At 41.5% G+C, this 21,948-nt stretch overlaps 1 protein-coding gene across 1 annotated transcript; it reads left to right on the top strand.

The window, feature by feature from the left end:
* The first annotated feature begins 12,380 nt into the window (after positions 1-12,380).
* On the top strand, positions 12,381-20,645 carry MGST1 (microsomal glutathione S-transferase 1). The gene is made up of 4 exons (XM_054188074.1): positions 12,381-12,540; positions 14,945-15,092; positions 17,467-17,561; positions 20,028-20,645. Exons 2-4 carry the CDS (start codon positions 14,952-14,954, stop codon positions 20,272-20,274), a joined length of 483 nt encoding a protein of 160 aa, XP_054044049.1. The 5' UTR covers positions 12,381-12,540; positions 14,945-14,951; the 3' UTR covers positions 20,275-20,645.
* The last annotated feature ends 1,303 nt before the right edge of the window (positions 20,646-21,948 follow it).

Genomic DNA, 21,948 nt, shown 5'->3' with positions numbered 1-21,948 from the left:
CCAACGTTAAGTCTGAATCTTGCAATGAGTTATGGTCATGTCTAAATCTGTGTACAATATACACATTATTGACATTATTGCAATTGCATGGTTAAGCATATATATCCACTTTCAGGTGTTGTGACAGGTCTGACTTTTATTTTATGCTTCTAAAGCACGTAGCTAAACTGGAACATGTAGCTACTGCTCCACTTAAAATATCACATAACAGTACTCACGTTATTTTTAATAAAGCATGTTACATTTAGAGCATTGATGCCGCAACGAAAGTGGAGAAATTAAACCACATTTCATTATAACCTGTCCTAATCCTCCAGCATTGCCGATACATAAATCAAACTGAAAAAAGACTCTAAGAAAACCCCCTGGCTAGTACATTTTAACCACCACTTATTTTGCAGAAAGACATTACAATACTATTTTCCTTCCTTACAGTGTTATACAATGAACTTTGATTCTCTAAGGAATTTACATAGGGAGCCGACCAGCATCCTTTGTTAAAACTATTGCACAAAAGTGCAGAAGTGAAAAACTAAGTTTGCTGCTTTATAAGAGATGTCGAGATTCCTGGCTGGCATGGACTTACTAGATGGGAACTTTGTCCCATCAGTGTTTATTCTGATAAGTTATCTCTAGCTGTTGTAGGGTAAAGTTCTTAGGAAATATATGCCATTGCTATCACTCTCGGCACTTGTGAGAGTTAAGCTGCAGATAGGCCCTACTCATTCAACATCCACTCTCTGAATCTTCTTTATCACCAGGAAAATTCAGGTTTAAAGGAGGTGCCACTACTTGTGACTGGGCTTATTTTTCAAAAGCATAAAAATAATTGAAATCCTTGTGAGTCACATAAGCTGAGTGTGAGCCATATCCCACAAGTCAGAAAAAAAAAAATCTGTTGGCTTCAATAGGATTTGAATCAGGTCTATTCCAGCAGAAGAAGCCAGTCAACTACTCTTATTTCTCCAAGAATGGTAGTCAAAGGACTTGACTTTGAGTTACTATGAGCCCATTAAGCAACAATTATATTTCACGTGTTTCTAAACATACCGTAAAAGGTCATGAAACTTTCTAGCTGGCTTGTTTGTTCAATAAAATTTAGTGAAGGAAGGAAACTTACACTGATGCTTATGGAATTAATGGAATGTCCACAGAGTTTAACAGGACTTCCGGAGGCCAGTAGCAGAAAAACCATGTTCAGGCAAATCAGGCCTCTGTAGTTTGCCCTTGACTTCCCTTATGTAGCATTAATATCAATATATCTGCCTTGTCATGGGTAAAGTGGAGGGAATACTGAGTGGTAAGGAAAAGTGGTAAGAGTCCCTGAACTGGCTTCAAAAGTAGAGTGGGCGCAATTTCAGAGAGGCTTTTTAGTCCCTTAAAATCAAACAGTGCACCTGAAAATTGAGGATTAAATGACTGAAGTAACTTCATGAAAGATTTAAAGAAAACACAAATTAAGAGTAATGGTGAACATATACACGATTTAAATATTTGGGGCTGGAATCTACCCTTTGGTTATACGGTTATGCAGGCCAGATAAAAGGGTCCATTCATGCTGCTGAAGAGCCGTTAGCTTTGACTGCTGTAGACTTGAGAAGGCAATGAAGTGACTGAGTGTGTCACGCAGTGCAGTACTAACAGCTGAGAGAAATGAAAGAAGGATGGGAAAAGACTACACCCCCAAACTAGGGAGCGTCACTTAACTCTGTTACAAGTTAATTATGCACCTGCTACAAAGTTAAGGGGCAAATCCTGCAGTCTTTCCTAGGAACAGCCAGTTTTCAGTGTAAGGGAGGACAGAACTTGGCTTCCATCCTAGAGTAAGCGTAACATCTCAAGGTTCCCCTTCAAAAGGCTGCCCATCAATAAGGATGGATTAAGTGTTATAACAGATGCTTGTGATAAAAAACAATCTGTGAACAGCTGGGTGTGGTACTCAGCAACAGGTTTCAACAGCACTACCGAGGTGAGACAGCTGTTGATTTTTAGGTCACCAAAGTCCAGATGACATGGAGCTAGAAGGACCATGTGTGATTCATGGACTTGAACTTCATTGACTACAGAGTTTTCTGGAAAGGGTTATTTAACATTTACTGAACACAAGGTCTAAAGTAGTTTGTCTTTTCATTGACTTTGGTAGACTTCATATCACAATCTGAAAGATCAAAAGCTAATGCACACAGAGACATTTACGAAGCGCACAAGGTAGAAGTGGAGCATCAAATCTTCATCCCTGTTATCATAATGTCAGTATGGCTAGTGACCAAAAGTCATCATCTGACAATTAATTGTTCAGTTGGCTGTTGAAACAAGTTTAGGATCTCAGTTCACTTCCCAGCAAATGACAGTATGTGACTGTCACAGCAACATTTTTGTCAGGCTTCAGAGGAGGATCTGAGAACTCAGTTGTTGTCATTCACTGGTTATTCTCTTCCTTGTTCTTGTAGTTCATTCAGGTCATTGTTGAGGTGGGTATAACAAGCTTTTCTACTCCTGTCCTTGCAATAAGGAGTGGGGAAGCAACATACTAAGTATTATCTGCCCTTTTAGGAAGATGACTGTCATTTGCCTGCCCAGCCTCAGATTTAGTTATCTGATTAATCAGGTAACTCTCTACTCAGTACAAACATTACAAATTGAACTTGGCCCATATGGACCTTATTATTATTATTATTATTATTATTATTATTATTGAATCAACTTTAATCCGTTTGCATCTCATGAACTACTGCTTAACTGGCCTCAGTGTGACTGTATGTACAGTGCTCCATACTGTGCACAGCTGCGCAAGACCATTATTCCTCATGATCCCTTGCTCAGTCTGAACAGTACAGCACAAAACATAAAAATATATACACACATAAAGTCCTTTAAAAGGGTTAGAGAAGGCTTTGAAAATTTCTGTTGGAGATCTGTTTGCTAGATGATTTCTCTGAGTTCAAATGGGCTATAAAGTTTCAGGAAAAAAATATGTAAAAGGCATGAAATATGATTGCCATCAAATAACTTTTTGACAATTCCTGTCAGTAAGATCACCTGATGAAACAGAAACAAATTAATTTCTTTGACAAGGTAGTAAATGATTGGATCTGCACACATATGACTATTTTTTGTTACTAAAAGGACCATTTTCAAGCATATTCCCCAAAACAGTGAGCACACAGACATACAGAATCTTGAGGCACTGATATTAAATACATCACAAAATAAACAACCTTTTTAAAAGAAGCAGTGAGGATGAAATGAAAACCCACCAAAGCAAATGAACTAATTCTGAAATCAGGATGCTTTAGTACCTGGGTCTCTACCGCAATGCAGTGCCCAAACATATATCCACCCAAACATGGTTTATGTGATAGCAGTCATGCAATCTCACTAGAAGTAGTGAAGAAACATTACTACAATTTTCCCTTCTCTTAACACACATCTTGTCCTTTTTCTGACTGCATTCTAACCCAGGATTTTGGGAAGGCAAATTACATTTAAAGGACGTCTCCCAGTAGCATTAGGAACATGGGTCTCTACAATTCATTTCACTTTTTGTGTTCCACTCTCCCTCACAATATATAAATTCTCAGTTTGTAGCTTCTTGTAACTCCTTTACCTCACTAGAGCTAGAAGTCTAGGTCATGATCTGCATTCTGTGGGACACTTTTGCCATGGCAGTATGACATGGACAAGGAGGAGGATGTGTGTCAGGTACCTTCACTTTGTTTTGTTCTTAGGATACAGTCAATCACATTTCTCCAACTCTCTTCAACATGTAATCCCACCAAAATGCCTTACTCAGCTTCACAAGAAAGTAATTTTTCTTGTGCAAAGACAGGTCACAATGCCATTAGAAGCCAATATTGCCTTTTGCAAACATGTATCTGTGTAGAAATTAGGATGGGGTGAAGAGCATCAAGAGCTCAGTTCCCAATACTCTTGGTGTAGCTACCAGGCTGGGAAGCCAATCTTCCACGGAAAGGGGCAAAATCCTGCTGTCCTCAAAGTGGGAAGGAAGCTGATTATTTTTCTTTTAGGAACACTTTCTCATCCTCTCTTGCCACAGAGCTCCTACAGTCATTTTATACATATACATATCTTCATGATTCACTACAGCTACTGTCAAGGGCATATTTTTCCCTCAGCTTCAATATACCCAAATAGATAGTAAAATGCCTTAGCCAGTAGGAGAGTGACTCATTCCTGCTGAAAGAAGGCAAGGTTATTGCTTTGCAATCCTTCCCGTGTAAGGAGGCACATACGATTTTTTATGGCTCAGAAAAACAGCAGGAAGAAACCTGTTTTTGCTCCATGAGGAAGTGACCTGCCCTAGATCTGAACCCTCTCACAATGTGACAACTTCTTTCCCGCTCTGAATTCAACGCTCTTGGTCAGAGTGCTGGAGATGGGAGGAGGAAAGAGGTGAATTCAAGGTCTTTCCCTGCCGCATGGCAGAAAGAGGCTCTGTTCCTCCTGGCTACCTCCACCCCAGGCAAGGCCTGTGGATAGCTGCTCTGCAGAAGGGCATAAGGGAGTATTTCAGAGCTCCCATGTGCACATGGGTAAGAAAACCTTGCCCTAAATGTGAAAAGACAGACTACAGCGGGGAAAAAACAACCCAACAAAAACTCACACAGCTAAGAGAACTATGTTATTGAGGATGCTGTTTGTCATCTGCTGTAGAATAGAACATGCATTTTGAAACAGGCTGGTGCTTCCATTTCATTCACCACTTCTCTTTCCTATTCCACAAGTGTCATTGAAAGTAAGCCGTGAAGTCACCCTCTTCATGAATTTCTCAAACTGAAATGCTCCCCTGAGGATTGTTATCCTGCTGCTATGTGATCTACTCTGGAAGCCTGCACGTACCAAATTAAAGAGAACTCTATGAATCAAAGCTGTGAGACTTGATACTGAGGTATATAATGAGCACAAGAGCACGTAAGGCCCAGTTTTGCTCCCACAAAAATGAGTAGCAAGAGTCTGATTCTGATTTTGCTTATCCAGCTATAAATCAAGAGCAACTTCACTGAAGCCCATATCAGTAAAAAGTGAGCAAGCAGTCTTTCAGCCACTAAATTCCCAACATATCACGCCCTGTATTTAGTACAAAACACTGTCCCAGCTTGACTTTGACTGCAGGGTCATCCTGGGAGAAGATGCTGAGGAAATGTTCAAACTGTGTCTTAAGAGAAAAGTGGTTATGATACGGCAGAGGAGTGGGTTAGCAGAGCCTTCTGAGCCCCCAACAACTGCCCATCTGCAGAAAAAAAGAAGCAGGGATCCTTCTTGGAGACCAGCCTAAGCAAGACTACTTCTCTCCCTCTGCTATATTGCCAGATCCTCCCGAGTCCAGAGCTGGAGGCAGGATTTGATGACCAGATAGCTATTAAGAGATTCTATAAAATTTTATGCGTTTATGAGCCCTCTTTATTCAAGCTAAATAGACAGTGCAGCTGAATATCCCTTTGTACGGTGAGGCTTAAAACAACATAGAACATCAAGCTAAGCCACAATGTGTTATATCAACCAAAAGATTTTCACCAGGACTGGTTAGAACTGCAACGGCGGGGAAATTATTTAGTTGCAACAGAGTGTAACAGAGAAACACTGGTTATCATGGCCTGGGGGGGAAAAAGAAATGGTATTTTTGTTCAGGCATAGTACTCATTAGAATGGCAAGGCTGAAGCTATGTCAAAGAAAATTGCCCATTTCTACCCGAGGAATGTATGATTTTGTGATGTTCTTTGTAAATGGGATCGCACCAAAGAACATCATCACTACTGGAGAGAATAATTGCATCCCTATCTTATCACCTCTTTATCTTTTTAATGAGAATTGCCTGGCAATGCACCATACACTGGGTCACAAGCCTGCCCAAAGAGTATTTGTGTTTGGGTAGTGACTGAATATGCATTTGTAGCCTATTTTTACTGGGCGTTATATGGACCACTAAATGAAAAATGGTCCCTGTCCCAATGAACTTTTAAATCACTTACACAACTCCTTTTTTTACAAGCTATAAGACAGAGCAAGATGCAGACGCTTGTCTTGCTGCTGTGGTTTGTTTGTTTTTATTTCCCATCCCAGGGCTTTAGGGAGTGTGTCTCTGCTAAGTATTTCTGCAGCTGTTCAGAGGCAATCTTACTGCACAATACAGTATCTGAATAATTGTCTCAGGTGACTATTAAAGTCTACTGCTGCACCATAAAACCACGAGGAGTAATCTTGCACCACAGCAGAAAATACCCAACAGCCAACCCTGCAGAGTGTCGCTCCTGTTAGCCGAGAGTTACCGCAACCAAGTGAAGATTCAGGAAGACAGAAACAGCACAGGGAAGGCTCTGGACCTTAAATTGTTCCTTTTCTTGCCAACTAAGCAAAAGTTGCTGATTGTTAAATATTGAATTGTCTGTATTCATCCCTAGCCAACTGAAGTCAATGGACTCACATGGGGGAGGACTTTAACCCATTAAACGTGAAATGTTTGGCTTCTCCTTTCGTTCTCTGTCTCTCCTTACAGCCTTTTATATACTGCAGTAAAGGAACCCCTTTAAAGCCTAATGTATGGTAATACATTTTAATTGTGGTTGGTTGGCCTGTTGGGGATAAAATGCGCTGGTTCCAAGTCATTTTGCTGACTCTAAACTTGGCTGCGTACAGAGAGGTGGGGGAGGGGAGGTTGCTAATAAAAATAGCTGTGCTACCTGGGAAAGCTCTGCGCACTGCAAAGGTACTGTTGGAGTAGGCCCTATAATTGCAGATAATTGATTTTTTTAAAACAATGATGTTTGGCTCACACTGACTACACAGTTTGCCTCTTAACCCTGACATAAGAACAACTCGCACGCAAATTTAACTCCCAGCCAAGCACACTCTGGGCACTCAGTCCTCACGGAGCAGAATGCACTCATTCTGCATTCATTACACAACTTCTTTCAAGCTGTGAGAACTGAATTGCTGAAGGCAGGAACCTCCAGCCTTCTTTTCCTGCACGATGACAACTGACAGACAAAAGCTGAGGCGCCTGTTTCCTCTCCCCACATCCTCTGATATTGTACTTCTACAGAACCCCACCCACAGTCCTACCACCAGATCAGTGATAAATCATAGAATCATAGAATGGTTTGGGTTGGAAGGGACCTTAAAGATCATCTAGTTCCAACTCCCCTGCCACGGGCAGGGACACCTCCCACTAGACCAGGCAGCTCAAAGCCCCATCCAGCCTGGGCTTGAATACCCGTGTACAGGACAGCTGATTACTACTGATCAATATCTTGCTTACATGCAACACTTAAGTTCTTTCTTCCAGATGGTTACTCCTCAAAAATAACCACCTGGGCAGGAGTGCACCTCTCCTTGCGTGCCTTCAGCTCTCACAAGCACCTCCAAACTGCCAGGGAGAAGCTGCTCTATGAACTAAACACCATTCACATCCCACCAGTGATATACATACAATGTGTTAAGAAACTCCACTTTTAGATGACTAATAACGAGTGACGGGACCATTTGGCTTATTGACGTTCAACCGTGATACGAATCCAGTTAAGATGAACAGTGACCAAATGGTTCAGACCATCATAGAGCGGTTGAGTACCCTCAAGAAAGAATGAGCTTGCTTCAATCCACAGGGCCTACTTCTTTCACTGCCTTACATAAATGCCTGTATCTACACAAGTATAAAAATCTCACAGTATGACTTGGGAGTGCTTTAGAAGTTAACTTCATAACTTCACCTATTTGTCTACAGACATACCCGGTCTGTATGTCTAGTATCTGTATCTCCAGTATCTGTAAAGCTTTTGCTTGTTTACTTCTAGGAATCTCTGTCTGCAGAGATACCTTGGCAACTTCTTGTGAGATACTTTTTATCATCTCTGTGTCTTCTCAGTAGCTCGCTCAAACTGCCTGTAAGCCTTCTGTGTGCATTTGGAGAGGCACTGTACCAAGAAACCTTCCGGTTTGGTCTCCAGCTTTGTAATTTTCTTGTGCCACTAGAGCAGAGCAGTAGTACAACACCACGGATTACCTATCTTTACTGGACTCTTCTAGTAACGATTAAAACCTCAATGTCTTAAAACTCATTTTGCTGTCTATACTTTGGCTCCTTTCTGTTCGATCTGTGAAGTGAAACTTAATAACCTTTCTGCTTTTATAATGAATATTTTTCTCCTTCCGCTACTTCTGTGTTATTTTAAAGGATCAGATTTTGTTCTGCAAGCTGTATTTAATAATGCTTAACAAATAACTCTTCTCACTGGATTAGTTTAAGAGTAACTTGCTGTGGTTTCTGCAAAATCTGTTTTATTGGCACATCTGAGCATTATAATGCTATCAACTCTCTCATGGCCTTTAATGATATACAATATCTTGCTTTCCTAATAAAAACAATTGTACAGATCAAAAAGCATTACAAAAGCTGAGGTTAATGCCTTTTCCCCCTCAGTACAGCACAGGACTTCAAATACCTCACCACATATGCATTACTGTCGGCAGCAAAGCCAGTTCTGTGCTGCAGACCTATTTTCAGAAGCAAGACCGTTGCTGCAGTATTCATACGCATTGAAGGAGGAATCAAGGCAAAAAATGGTCCGTGATGTGCTTATATAGAGACCTACTGAAAAGGTCTGCCTATGTGCCCGCCAGTCCCTTTCTGAGTTGTTCCTCAACTGGGACATCAAGCTGTGTAGGGCAACAGTCTACGGATGCTCTTCATGTGTTGGATTATTTCTTACAATATGTCCACATGGTGACTTTTGAGCCCTGTCTTGCACGTTCCTTGTAGCAACGGTGCTACTTGATGGAAGACAGTAAGCAACTTCAGAGGACAACCTTACGCACGGGCTCTTGAAATGACCAGCAAATGAGCTTTGTGGGATTTTCAAATAAAGTATTAATGATGTATAACTGAGCAGACAATCAGCAGACATAACCATTCTTGTGCTTTGTGGAGATTGCCTCCTTTCACCTTCTCTCACTGGTTTTTAGTCACCACCCTCTGCGACCGGTGACTTAAATTATATACTATTGTTTGCCTCTCACAAGTGAGCAACTGGAATTTAAAAAAAAAACCTTCAAATTCCACTACTGAGAACTGTTGTCCTCAAAAAAGTGGCATGAATGAAAGAGACGGATGGATGGGCACAGCTGTTTTGGAGTTCGAAGCTCCACTGAAAGGCAGCTTATGCCAGGGATGCTTTCACCAAGCTACACCCAGCAGGAAGCATTCCTAACCGAAGAAAGATCCTTTCTTGCTGCTTTTGAAGCAGTTCCCCAGAGAAACCAGACAGCAGTTTGAGATCTTCTGAAGCAGAAGCATGTGAATCACAGCGAAATTACACAGGTGTCAACATCTGATACAGCGAAAGTGCTTTCTAACCAGAGGGTGCAGGTTTTAATGGAGAAGCACAAAAACTGGCTCTGGTCTGCTATACTAAACATTTTTGTAACGCTTTCCTCTTGGCATTTAAACAGCATTTCAGATTTTAAGTTAAAATATGGTCTGAATCTTAGTGTTCATCTTTTTTTTTACTCTGTAAATCATTGGTTGATTTAATGTGGGAGGCATAATTTGTCAATTTTTCAGAAAAGCTATTTGAGGAAATAACTAATTTATGTTAGCAAGGCGGTGGTGAACAGAAGCTTCAGGTGTGGTGAAAACGTATTGTTGGTACCTTCTTTACCACACTAATTATGGTGAATAAATGGAACCAGAGAAAGAGACAGGATGGAACGAGGCTGATCCATATATGCCTCTCCTTCACCTTCCCCGCAGTCAAGACAGAATGATTGCACTTCTCTGGCCTTCTTGGGGAGCATCTGTTCCTTGCTGGAGGTTAAATGAAAAACTCTTGTATCCCTACTTTTATGCTGACCCAAAATTTGTGTTCTGATTCTACTGTCTCTGGCTGTATGGATAGTTCTTCAGGTCAATGGGAAAATTGTCATGAAAAAGGGCTGCTCACATGAATGAGGTTTGCAAGATCAAGCCCTTCATGATCAGTATAACCCTGGGCATCGGGCTGATATGGCCTCCCTGATTTACAAGAGTAATCCTATTAGCATCAAAGGGACAATTCACATGAGTAAGGACTGTGAGAACGGGCCCCTCAGGAGCAACTATCACCACAGTTATGTATCTAACCTCACGTAGATCACAGCAGTTTTCAAATGTTGTACAGGCACTTTATCCCGCTACTGAACTTTGAGAAGAAAATAGACCTTGAGCACAAGTTCACTTCTGCTTTACTGACTATGGCCCTAGTTTTGCACTCTACTCAAGACTCCACCCCACTCTTAAGTGGTTCAGGGTCCACAAGAAATATTGGCTTCCCTTCTTACTTCTTTTCTCTCTTTTTCTTTCCCTTTCTCTCATTTCCTTATTTCTGTCTTTCCTTTTTCTTTATTCCTCTTTTTCTTTGATCTTTTATCTTCTTTTCTCTTATTTCTGTTTTTCATTTTTATTTTTTGTTTTCCTTTATTTTCTTCCCTTTTTCTTTTCTTTTTTTCCCCCTTCCCTTCCCTTCCCTTCCCTTCCCTTCCCTTCCCTTCCCTTCCCTTCCCTTCCCCTTTTCTTTTTTTCTATTTTTCTTTTCCTCGTCTTTTTTTCTCTTTCTCCTTCTTCTTTTTTGTTCTTTTTCTCTGCTTTTTCCTTCCTCCTTCCCTCCTCTTTTCCCTCCCTTCTTGTCCTCCTCCCTTCCTCGTTTCTTCTTTCTATACCTTCCTTAGGGGAATTCAATGACAGTAGGAAAAAATTAATAAGGTGTTGGCCTCAACATTCAAAGACTAGGAACATATAAGCTGTCTCAATTTCAGAAGCATTTTTTAAGATCACACAAATCAATCTAAGTTTCCAGAATCTGTAAAACAGGAATGTGAAATGCAAAGGAAAGGGTGATTTTTGTAGAATTTCTAGCTGCACTTCTCATTATACCCTGTGTACAACTAATGAAAATGGCCTTTCTCCTGGCTTTCTGGTAGTTCCAGTCTAGAATTCTGAGAACTGCATATAAATCAATTACCAGTTTTTATTCTCAAGTATAATAATGTGTGTTCCGTTTAACTCTGTTAACTTAATAAATAGCTTTACCTTCTTTTTAAACTGGCTTCAGATAAGGATTAGAATGCCAAACAAACAAACAAAAAATGGTAACAGAAAATAATTATAATTTTATTTCAATAACACTAATTACACTACATGATTGGGATATATTATGTGTTAGGTGTTGTACAAAAATTTATGAAGATACAATTGCTGCCTTGAAGTATGCTAGGAGCTGCAGAAATGCTTCCATTTTTTAAAAAATAAATCCGTTTCCTGGGATAGGCCCATGTTTATGTGAGTTGCTTTGCGGACTTCAGTGGAAATACTCTTTGCTGTGTCCTTAACGAGAACAAAGGTTGCTGAACCCAACTTCTACCATCTTTTAAAATCAGTGCTGATACTACAGCCCTTGCTCAAATGAGCTTTGCTGTGTTTGATGGTTAATAAGAGGAGTCACAAAGGTCTGCACACACAGGTATTTAACAGGACATGAAGTAAGATCAATGAATGCTGAATATATGTACCTAAGACTAGTTTTTTCCATAATGACGCAGCTTTAAAAATTGAATCCCTTTCTGACTCTGTACAGACCTTTAGGATTATTTCTGAAATCTTTACTGGGCACCTGAGTACATTCATCTCTATCTTCTTCAGTCTTGTTTATCATGAGCTGCTTAGTCTCAAGCATTGAGGGGAAGTGATGTGGGAATAGCATAATTTTCTCTGAAGCAGCAGTGGGAAGCTCGGACACTGGGTTTCCCCCTTTCATCACACCCTAGCATGCCGGCAGAAGTTCGTGGCCAGCCCTGAAGTTCCTTTATTTTCTGTTACACTTTGCAAAGCAACATGATGCATATTGATTGCAACAGCACCCATGGCTTGGCAAGACATGCATTTTTAGATTTTTTTTTTTTTCCTTTGGTAAAGGTTCAGATCCACCAAAGCGATGTAGGGGCCCAAAGTATGGAGATGTTAGGTGCTCTATATAGTTTCTCAGGTAAACTTTGAGACCGCTTGTGACTTTGTGCAACCGCTGGCCATGGCGCCACTCTAACGAAGTGTGACTGGGGCATGATCTTTGGTTTCCCTCTGTGTCAAAGACCAAGTGTCTTCAGACACGAGCGTCTGCTTTTCTTGCGTGTTTGCTTTTCCTGGTTTTCCTTCTTTTCCTCCCAGGTAACGTTTGCTAGGGCCGGGGCCTGAACCGTGCCTTTCCTGGACGAGCCACCAAGGTCGCACCGGCGGCCTGCCCGACTGCCCACAGGCCCCGAAGGCCGCAGCGGCCCCGCGGGGCAGAGCGGCTCTGCGGGGTCAGCACAGGCCGCCAAGGCCTTTTGTCGAGCCGCGGCCCAGACCCGCCTACGCGCCCCGAGGCGGGGAGGCGAGGCGAGGCGGGGCCGGGCCGGGCCAGCCCGGGCCCCGGGGCGGGCGGAGGCGCAGCGGCCGGCTGGGAGCAGCGGGGTTCGGCCGCGCTGTGGGCGCTCTGCGAGGCGACGCGGGCGAGGTGCGTGGGCGCTGCGCGATGGCGGCTCCTGCTGCCGGGCGGGAGCGGAAAATCCCCCCTTGTCCCCTCCCGTCGCCTTCCGGGCGCGAAACCTTTGGCGGCTGAGGGGAGGGGGCGCCCCGCGGAAGGCGGCGGGGTGTTTCTTGAGGAGCGTGTGGTGAGGGCGGCCAGGGGGGTGGCCCGGGGCTCCCCGCGGCTCCGGGGCCGTTCCGTGGTGCGAGGCCGTACCCCGCCCCCCCCGCCCCGGCAAGCGCGGAGCGGGAGCAGCGTGGGCACGGGCCGGGCGGCGGAGCCCCGGCGAGGGGAGGGGTCGTCCCGCTGGGCCGCGGGGACCTGGGTGGTTGGAAACGGGAGCGGGCGGCCAGCCAGCCGCAGTTTCAACGTGCTCGGAGCGCACTTCGAAAAGTCGCGTTTTGAACGAGGAAAGGAGAAAAGGCCGCCCCGGTGCCGGCAGCGCTGTGTACGGCAGCGGCGCGGTCAGCCGGGGCTGGGGCAGGGTCGCAGCTGCGCTCCCGCCGGGGACACAGCGGCTGCCGTGTGTTCACCCACCGGCTCCTAAAGCCCTTTCCGTGGGATCCGGGCGCGTGCACTTAACCAGGCCCCGAGTTTCGCATTCACGGCACAGACAGGTGTTCCGTTGCCTTTGGAGATCAGGCTGGCTGCAGTCTTTATTAGCCCTGTGCTGTTTTGGCGTGTGGGGTGTATTTTCGCATTTCTGCTGGTCTTAAAACTATGAATTTCTTCAGTATACTCCCTTTCCATAGTGAAGGCAAGGTCAGGGCTTTATGAGAGTTTGGAGAGGCCAACTCTGCGAGTAGGGAAAACCGATAAATGTGGTGTAGCTCCAGTGGAAGGAACAGAGAGATGTTGGTGAACAGTTTCTTGTGACTTTGCATCGTTCTTGGATGTATGTTCACCATAGCTTTAAAATTCAGGAAGGAGAACCACTCTGAAGCCATACAGACCTTCTTTTTGTTGTGTGAAACTATGCAGGTTCTGTAGAAACCACTGAGAAAAATCTTGGCCGAAATGCTGATTATCTCGAGAACTGCTGTACTGTGAAGTGAAAGGAAGGAGAGTTATACTGAATTTGTAATAATTCCTAGAGCCAGTGCTTGGCCTGGTGACCCAAGCAGTGTTTTGGAAAGGATAAAAGGGAACAAAATCCCATCACCGCAGCCAGACCGGTCCAGGCAAGGCTAGATTTGTTTCACTGAGCAAACAGCTGCTTGCCTCCGTCCTGCCCACTTCTCCACCAAGGATGTGCCTTCAGAGCAATAGTTGTCTTCTCCTCTCGGCTCATCCAGTTTCTCTTTCACTGCCAACTGGCAGTGACTCCATGCTGAACACAAGATAAGAGATTGATAGAGCTGTAATCAATTTAATATTATTATTGCCTTTTTTATTTCTATTGTTAAAATGATATCATAGGAAATAATGAAGTTAACTATAACAAAACATACATTTATCTTAGTTTTGAGTGAAGCGAAGACATACAAGTTTTGTGGATTCCTGCTCACTAAGTGCATGGTCGAAGCACTTGGTGAGGCAAAGAAGCTTTGCTGCATGCAGAGCACAAACTGAATGTGTAAGGAGACATACTTTTTGTTTTACGTGCATTCAGTCCTCATCCCATTCTTAACTTTCTGGTGTTGATAAAAGGTACCACTTCCATAGGGTTGTGGGTGTGGCATGGTCTCATTGGAAAGAGAGTTCGTTAACTTAAACCTCCCATGGTAAAAACATAAATAGTTCTCTGCTTTTTGTCATTACAACTTAATCTTTGCCTGTGAATCATGCTAAAAGCAATTTTTAAGAACAAGGTCTCAAAGGAGAAAAATGCGTGTTTAACTCAGTTTGATCACAAGTGATTGCTGGGTGGGAAGATACTGGTTAGTTTGAAAGCTGAAGTGCAATTATAATTGTGTCATTTTACAAAAAAAAAAGTTAGGCAATACTAATTTTCCTCTTCAAACACTGTAGTATGTATAGTATGTCATCACACTTTCTGTCCTGGTAACTGCTTGGGGAAATTCACTATTTCAAATGAATTGGTCTAAAATTGATCTAACTCTTTTTGTTATTCCAAAAGTCTACTGATTTCTGTGACTAAATTTTGTTTCTGCAATTACAGTAAGTATTTTGGTGGTTTATGTTTTGACAGTTTAATAAACAGCTATAATGGAAGCAAAATATTAAATGATAATATAATTTCTCATCTTAAAGTATTATGCCATTGACAAAATAAACTGAGGAAAAATAAATTTGTTTGAAAATAAACTTTTTGCATTGGCAAAATTTACTGGCATTGCAGTGATGCTAAAAAAAAAGGCTATCCTGACAGTCTTGTTACCAGAACTTTGGATTGCTATGATGTTAGCCTAACTTCGATGTTTTTCTAAAGGTCATCAATGAGAAGTGGAGAAATGGCTAAACTGACCCAGTTAATTGACAATGAAGTCTTCCGGGCTTACGCTACTTATGCAACTATTGTTCTTCTAAAAATGATGCTAATGAGTCTTATAACAGCATACTTCAGAATCTCAAGAAAGGTAAGAAATTGGCAATACTGTCTGGTAGATTAGATTGAAATTTGTATTGAAATACAGAGATATCACAGGTGTTTCATTTCAGCTTTCAAATACTGGTGCTGTTCTTCCTCCTTCTCCTCCGTCCTCTAATGATATTCTGAGTTTGGCATGCTGGTGCTTTGTTGGTCCCAAATGGACAAGGTCTTTAACATAATTACGAGACTGTATCTTATAGTTGCATTTGACTTACCCTACTCTTCTAAAACGTTTCTCTTATTTTTAAATAAGAGTTTTTAATAACTGTAATTTCCACTGTCTTCAGCAGAAAGCTGGTGACCAGGTTATACAATTTATAAAGCAAATAAAATGTGATATGGAGCCAATTTACATGAATAACCAACTAGTAGGGTCAGAAGAGGGGTAGGAACTGGATTTTTATGCATCTGTAACCCTTTCATCAAGTAATTCTAAAGCTCTTTACATTTCCTAATTGTTTTAGCCTTCCCACTGCAGGTGGGTCATTATCTTAGAAAAAAATTAATTTTTTTCTAGAATGAGAGGCAGGCTGAAAATTTACGTGAATTGATGTGTAGGCTAGATAAGTATATGAAAGAGCAGCTGAGGTTTGCTAAATATTGCAGAAGCTGCATCTAGTTTAGGAGAGAGTGTTCATGGGAAGCATTGTGTTGTGTTTGCTGTTCTTGATCTTCTCTAGGCATTTGCCCATGGCCACTGTTGGAAACAGAATCACAGAATGGCTCGGGTTGGGAGGGACCTTAAAGATCATCTAGTTCCAACCCCCCTGCCATGGGCAGGGACGCCTCCCACTAGACCAGGCTGCTCAAAGCCCCATCCAGCCTGGCCTTGAACACCTCCAGGGATGGGGCATCCACAACTTCCCTGGGCAACCTGTTCCAGTGCCTCACCACCCTCACAGTAATTAATTTCTTCCTGATATCTAATCTAAATCTAAATCTACCCTCTTTCAGTTTGAGGCCGTTGCCGCGTGTCCTATCATAACACTCCCTGATAAAGAGTACCTCCCCATCCTTCCTGTAGGCCCCCAAACACTTGGTCCTGGGCTGAAAGAGCCCTGAGTGTGCCACAGATCTGCAAGATGGTGTGTGCTTCAAGGGTTTTGTTGCCCTTCTTTTGCTGAAATACTGCTTTTCATTCCTGCAAGGTGCAGGAAAACACAGCTGAACTGTTCTGTGGTTCATGAGGTCCTAACAGCAAAGCATTTGAGCTACTGCTGGTTTCTGATAGCTCTCTAGGTCTTTGGCATAGCTGAAAATTGAATATAGTAGAACATGCAATCTGGCCTGTATGTTCAAAATAGGACCCAGATGTCTGTGTTGTAACCTTACTTCCTTTTCCTTTTGTGGAAGCACGTCAGCTGTACTGCTTCTATATGTGGATCCAGTGGACTCTTGTATTAATCAACGCTCATGCCACATTATGATCCATATGTATGCGGGTGACAATAGGGCTTTCATTAATTTGGAGTACTTGCTTTTCTTAGGACGGAGAGTAATATTACAAACAGAGAAGTTAGTAAAGACATTTTTATTTCCTATTAAATATAAAAAAGTCTTTAAAATGTTAAGAAAAAATGGAAGAAAGCAGTTAGTGGAACGAGAGAAGATAAAATGTTACTGATGCTGTTATCACGTCTACAGAATTTTGAGGCCCAAGGATATTTTGGAGAAAGGGATCAAGGCTGCCCGAGAAAGCAATCATGTAGCTCTCCTAAAATCGCAAGGTTTTCTTGAATTAAGCCTGCATAGCCTGAACCGTCCACAGAATGCATGTGTTACCACGTGTCAAGCAAGGAGAAATCTGCTGCAGCCTGCACTAATGGAATTCAATGTTGTTTTCAAATAGTGTCTTACAGTATTTGGAGGTAGTAACGGGTCATGTAAGTGGCAAAATTTGTACCTAAGAGGAAAGGGTCATAAATGAGTATGGGAGTAAGACTCTTGGATGCTATTGCTGTGTAGACTTCTGAAGAAGGAAGAGATCCAAAAAAGGCTTTCGGATAGTTTAAGAATAGTGAGAGAGAGACTTAAGCAGTACAGTCAGTCAGTTCCTTCAGCCCATTGGCATTACTTCAGGCTGAGTACTGAGTCATCTGCCATGCTTGTCCATCTTACAATAAGGCTTTACCTACATGCATAAATTACCTTAATTTGTCAGCACGGAAGTTACTTACAGGCTGGGCTCAAGAAAACAGTAATGTAGTGAGCAATATATTATTCCCCGTGTGTTTAACTTCAGGTAAGTTGTATGAGGTTGTAGAGGCATTAGTAAAAAGAGTGACCTTTATAGCAAGCTGCCTTGGCTAGAAAAAACATTCTGGCTTCTAATGTTTCTTGTGTGTTTATATTTGAAATAGGCATTTGTCAACCCAGAAGATACAGCATCATTTGGTAAAGGCGAGAGCGCTAAAAAATATCTGCGGACTGATCCAAGTGTAGAACGTGTACGCAGGTAATGCACAGGAGTCTTCAAAATTGTTTTAAATAGCAGAATAATACTAAATCAAGGAATTAATTTCACACCATTCTCTTTAGCAAGCCTGTGTGTTTTGTGTTGCTTTATGTAGTAATCTAATACATTAATTTGTCTCAATGAACGGACCGTTTCACATTCAAACGGTCAGCATGCATACTAAAAATAACAAATCATTGGTTATAATAGCTAACTCTTGGATAGTATCCTGTATACATGGGAGAAGTGATGAGAAGATTGTAAAATATGGTAGTAAGTTGATTTAATATGAAGCAGTGTGCATTAAGTGGAAATCAGCTTTCTATATAATTTGAACACCAGTTGCAATATTTGTATCTTGTCCTAAAGTGTAAAGGAAATAACAGGACGAAGAGGAGTAAAACTGTGTTGAAGTCATGGAACTCCAGGGTTGTAATGAGGGCATTAATCTGGCCAATCGTACTGAGCAGGAGTGAAAGCCTGTGCTCTTTTTGCTGGATTGAATTGAGGTTACTCACTGATGTGGCAATTGTACGGGAAAGTTGACCAGCCTTCTGGAAGAATGCTAGTAATAGTATAACATTGTGCAACCTGCAGTGTATGTATTTTGGTTTGCAGGATTCATGGCAGAATGTAAGCCGTATTTCAGTGGGTTGAATGTTGCAGCTTATTTAGTTTTATTTAGCTGATGGCAAAATTTTATGTTACCAAAATCATAACTTTAGAGATGCTGTTTGCTACACCTGTGCTAACAAAGAAAGCTTTAATGGAATACTTTCCATATGATTATTCCTTAATGAAGCTAACAGTTTATTTGCTATATATATTTTTTTATACCAAAAACTTGAATATGAACAAACTGTTCTCATTTAAACCACTATTAGGGAAGATCTTGAAAATAAGTATTGGCTCTGATTTCAGAACAGTATCTCCTTGCAAATGTAGATGACTGTGGTATATTTCTGTACGTCTCTTCTGGATTAAAATCTCAGAAAGAAGAGTCTAATCTCAATGGGCTGTAAAGATGCTCTGAACTTTCCTTTTCTCCTCCTGAGTGGTTCAGGGGGTTGTTAGTTGTTTAATTTGCTCATTATTATATAAAAATGGACACTTTTTGGTGAGGAGTAGTTCTTTTCTATTTGTAAATTCTAAGAGGACAACTAAGTCGATACTACCTTTACTACAAGATGCCCTTTTAACTTAAATTGTTACGTTAGAGAAATGACAACCACAGCATGGAGTCATTTACACAGGTTAGATTTTTAAAGCAGTGTATTATGAAATGTTGTGTTGCTATTTTGCAGAGCTATTGAGACTTCCCCAGACCTAGGAAGTCATCTTGGTTCTAGGTACTGCATTGATTCAGCAACATCCATTTTTTCTTCCCAACAATGGTTCTTAATGGCAGTTTACGATATTTTCTGTTGCAAGCTTTGTGTCAACAGAGAATGTCACATAGATTTAGCATGGCTTCTCTTCTGTATAAGGGACTAGAATTTGTTGTGTTTATGGGCATAGAAAAGACATTACTTTCTTCAGTGTACTTTTTTGGAGGGGAAAAAAAAGCTGGAGGATATGTTTCCTTGTAATGATAAATGACTTCAGAAAGCAGCTGCAAAACAGCACCATGTTCTGATTCTAGCTGGCTGTGAATTTTGACATAATTAGTAAGGCTTAGAGGTTGTTTCAATCAGTAAATTTGGCTGGAAGTGTAGTTTTTCTAAAGAGGTAGAGGGAGCAGGGAAGGTTTAGGAAGAGGCGTGAAAGAATACTTCAAGATCAGGAATTCAGTCTCAACACATTTTTAGCAAATTATATTATGGTTTAAAACTTCTAAACGTTTTTCAGCTATTTTAGTGCTTAGTAGTGAAGAAAATGAACCAAAAGTGTAACTGTCACACCTGTTAGATGCTCAAAAATAGCATTCTTCAAGATGATTGAACTTCATGAAGATTTATAGAATGTTTCATATGTAGGATATTTCATATTGTCTTTGTGGAGACTAAAAACTGAGTTTATGGGATTGGAATAGACCATCTGGACCATGAAGTCTAGTAGTTGCAATCACAATCATCCAGTTAAGTGATGTTTAGTTGAGAGAGGCTACAAGAAAACTCCAGCTGTCTTCTTCCCCACCTTTCCTTGCATTCTTGCACACCCAGGTGCACTCAAATAACTCTTCGAAGTCCCTAATATTATGAAGATCCTGGGCAAAAACTAAATCCTTTCATACAGAAAATCAGAAGCTTAAAAATGTGGGGTGCGACACGAGAGACCAGAGCGATGTCAGGTGAACATGCCAAAATCATTTTAGTAGCTGAATCAAGTCCCTGCTGCTGAGGAAGCCAGCAGTTGTGTTAGGGCCTTAACAGTAGTGCGCTTTGAAGATGCTTAAAAATATTGGGTCTTGAAGTGCTTTACTCAACAAAATGTGTCACTGTAAACCAATTTTGCTTCTTTCCCCAGAGGCCACCTCAATGACCTTGAAAATATTGTCCCGTTTCTTGGCATTGGACTGCTGTATGCTCTTATTGGTCCTGAGCTGTCCACAGCCTTGCTGCATTTCAGGATCTTCACTGGGGCTAGGATCGCTCACACTTTTGCGTACTTGATCCCTCTTCCCCAGCCTGCCAGAGGTTTGTCTTGGGCAGTTGCGTATGCAGTGACCATCTCGATGGCGTACAAAGTGCTGAAGACGGCGTTGTACCTGTAGCAAGAGTCATAACTTCTGCATACCTTTTGACATTCCACGCGAATTTTCCAGCAGGGTATGTTGATGTCTTGAATGAGCCAGCATGAGTTTTCTGGGGTGACTGGAATTCATTTTTTAACAAAGGCTTTTCATTCCTGTTCAGAAATATTTCCTTTTGGAGGAAAAAAATCCTTCTCCCTGTATTCCCTATTCATAGGCTGTATTGCCAAAATGTTAGATTGAATGTTCCCTTTGCGAATTGTCAAGTGCTTATGATTCTAAACATGCGATGATGCTGTATTGATAGCAAGTGTGGTAATTTTCTACAGATGCACTATTTTTGGCTGTAGCTCTGAAGTCTAAATCAATAAAGACAAGAGGAAAAAAAAAAAGCGTGTTTGTATTTTTGTTTTCATTTTGACTCTTCTCACTGCAGCCAGCAAATAGCATGTCACTATGTATCAGGAAGAGATTCCAATCATAACAGTTCTTTGAAGAATGCTTACCTTAATAATAAGATATAACCAGTAATGCTAGGCTTGTTGTAAAAAATCTTTGATGAAATTGTTGTTTGTATAATCCATTTTGGGATTAAAAAAACCCAAACCATTGCAGCTCCATTTCTGTCAGTTGAATAGATTAAAAAGAAAAAAGTATTTGGGCTAAACTTTAGTTTAGTGACACGGGTGAAAATTTGAAGTAATTCTTTTTGTTGAAGTTACTCCAGACATAGGTTTCGTGACTGGATAAAGTAGAAGATTTTGTAGAATTTTTTAAAATTTTTTAATAAATTCAGCATTAAATGAGTGACACTTGCAACTGTACATATCAAGTAATTCGGATGTGAATGTATAATTATTTTGCATGTCATACTGACACAAATATGCTGCTGATAGAAACTTTTGCTCTTTGCTTGCATCTTTCTATGATGCATCAATTTGAAATACTTTCTTTAGAAAGACCCTTCCTGGTCTTTTTTGTTTTGTTTGTTCATTTTCATAACTGTGGCATAAACAATAGCACAAGATGAAAAAAAAAAAAAAAAAGACCCAGGAGAGTCTTTATATCGAGTGTGCTGGTTATTGATAAGTTTCAAACTGCAGAAATCGGACCATGACATGTATAGTTTACTTTCCTACCCCAGAAGCTGTGCTGCTAAGGGACAGCCCAGAGGGGGCTGGTGTATGCAAAAGGCTTTGCTTTTCTCTTTTTTTTGTGTGGGAGAAGGTCTCTTCCAACCTAGACAATTCTATGGTTCTATTATTCTACGACCTCACTTGTGAGCCCGGACTGATGGGCTGAGAGAGTTGGGGTTGTTCAGCCTGGAGAAGAGAAGGCTCTGGGGAGACCTTATAGCAGCCTTCCCGTACCTAAAGGGGGCCTACAGGAAAGGTGGGGAGGGACTCTTTTATCAGGGAGTGTAGTGACAGGACAAGGGATAACAGTTTTAAACTGAAAGAGGGTAGATTTAGATTAGATATTAGGAAGAAATTCTTTACTGCGAGGCTGGTGAGACACTGGAACAGGTTGCCCAGCGAACTTGCCCCATGCCTGGAAGTGTTCAAGGCCAGGCTGGATGGGGTTTGAGCAGCCTGGTCTAGTGGGAGGTGTCCCTGCCCATGGCAGGGGGGTTGGAACTAGATGATCTTTGGTCCCTTCTGACCCGAACCATTCTCTATGAGAAGTGGATGTAGT

The sequence above is a fragment of the Rissa tridactyla genome, chromosome 1 (genome assembly GCF_028500815.1).
Source record: "Rissa tridactyla isolate bRisTri1 chromosome 1, bRisTri1.patW.cur.20221130, whole genome shotgun sequence".
In the NCBI taxonomy this organism is placed as follows: domain Eukaryota; kingdom Metazoa; phylum Chordata; class Aves; order Charadriiformes; family Laridae; genus Rissa; species Rissa tridactyla.
This window is presented reverse-complemented; position numbering and strand designations above follow the sequence as displayed.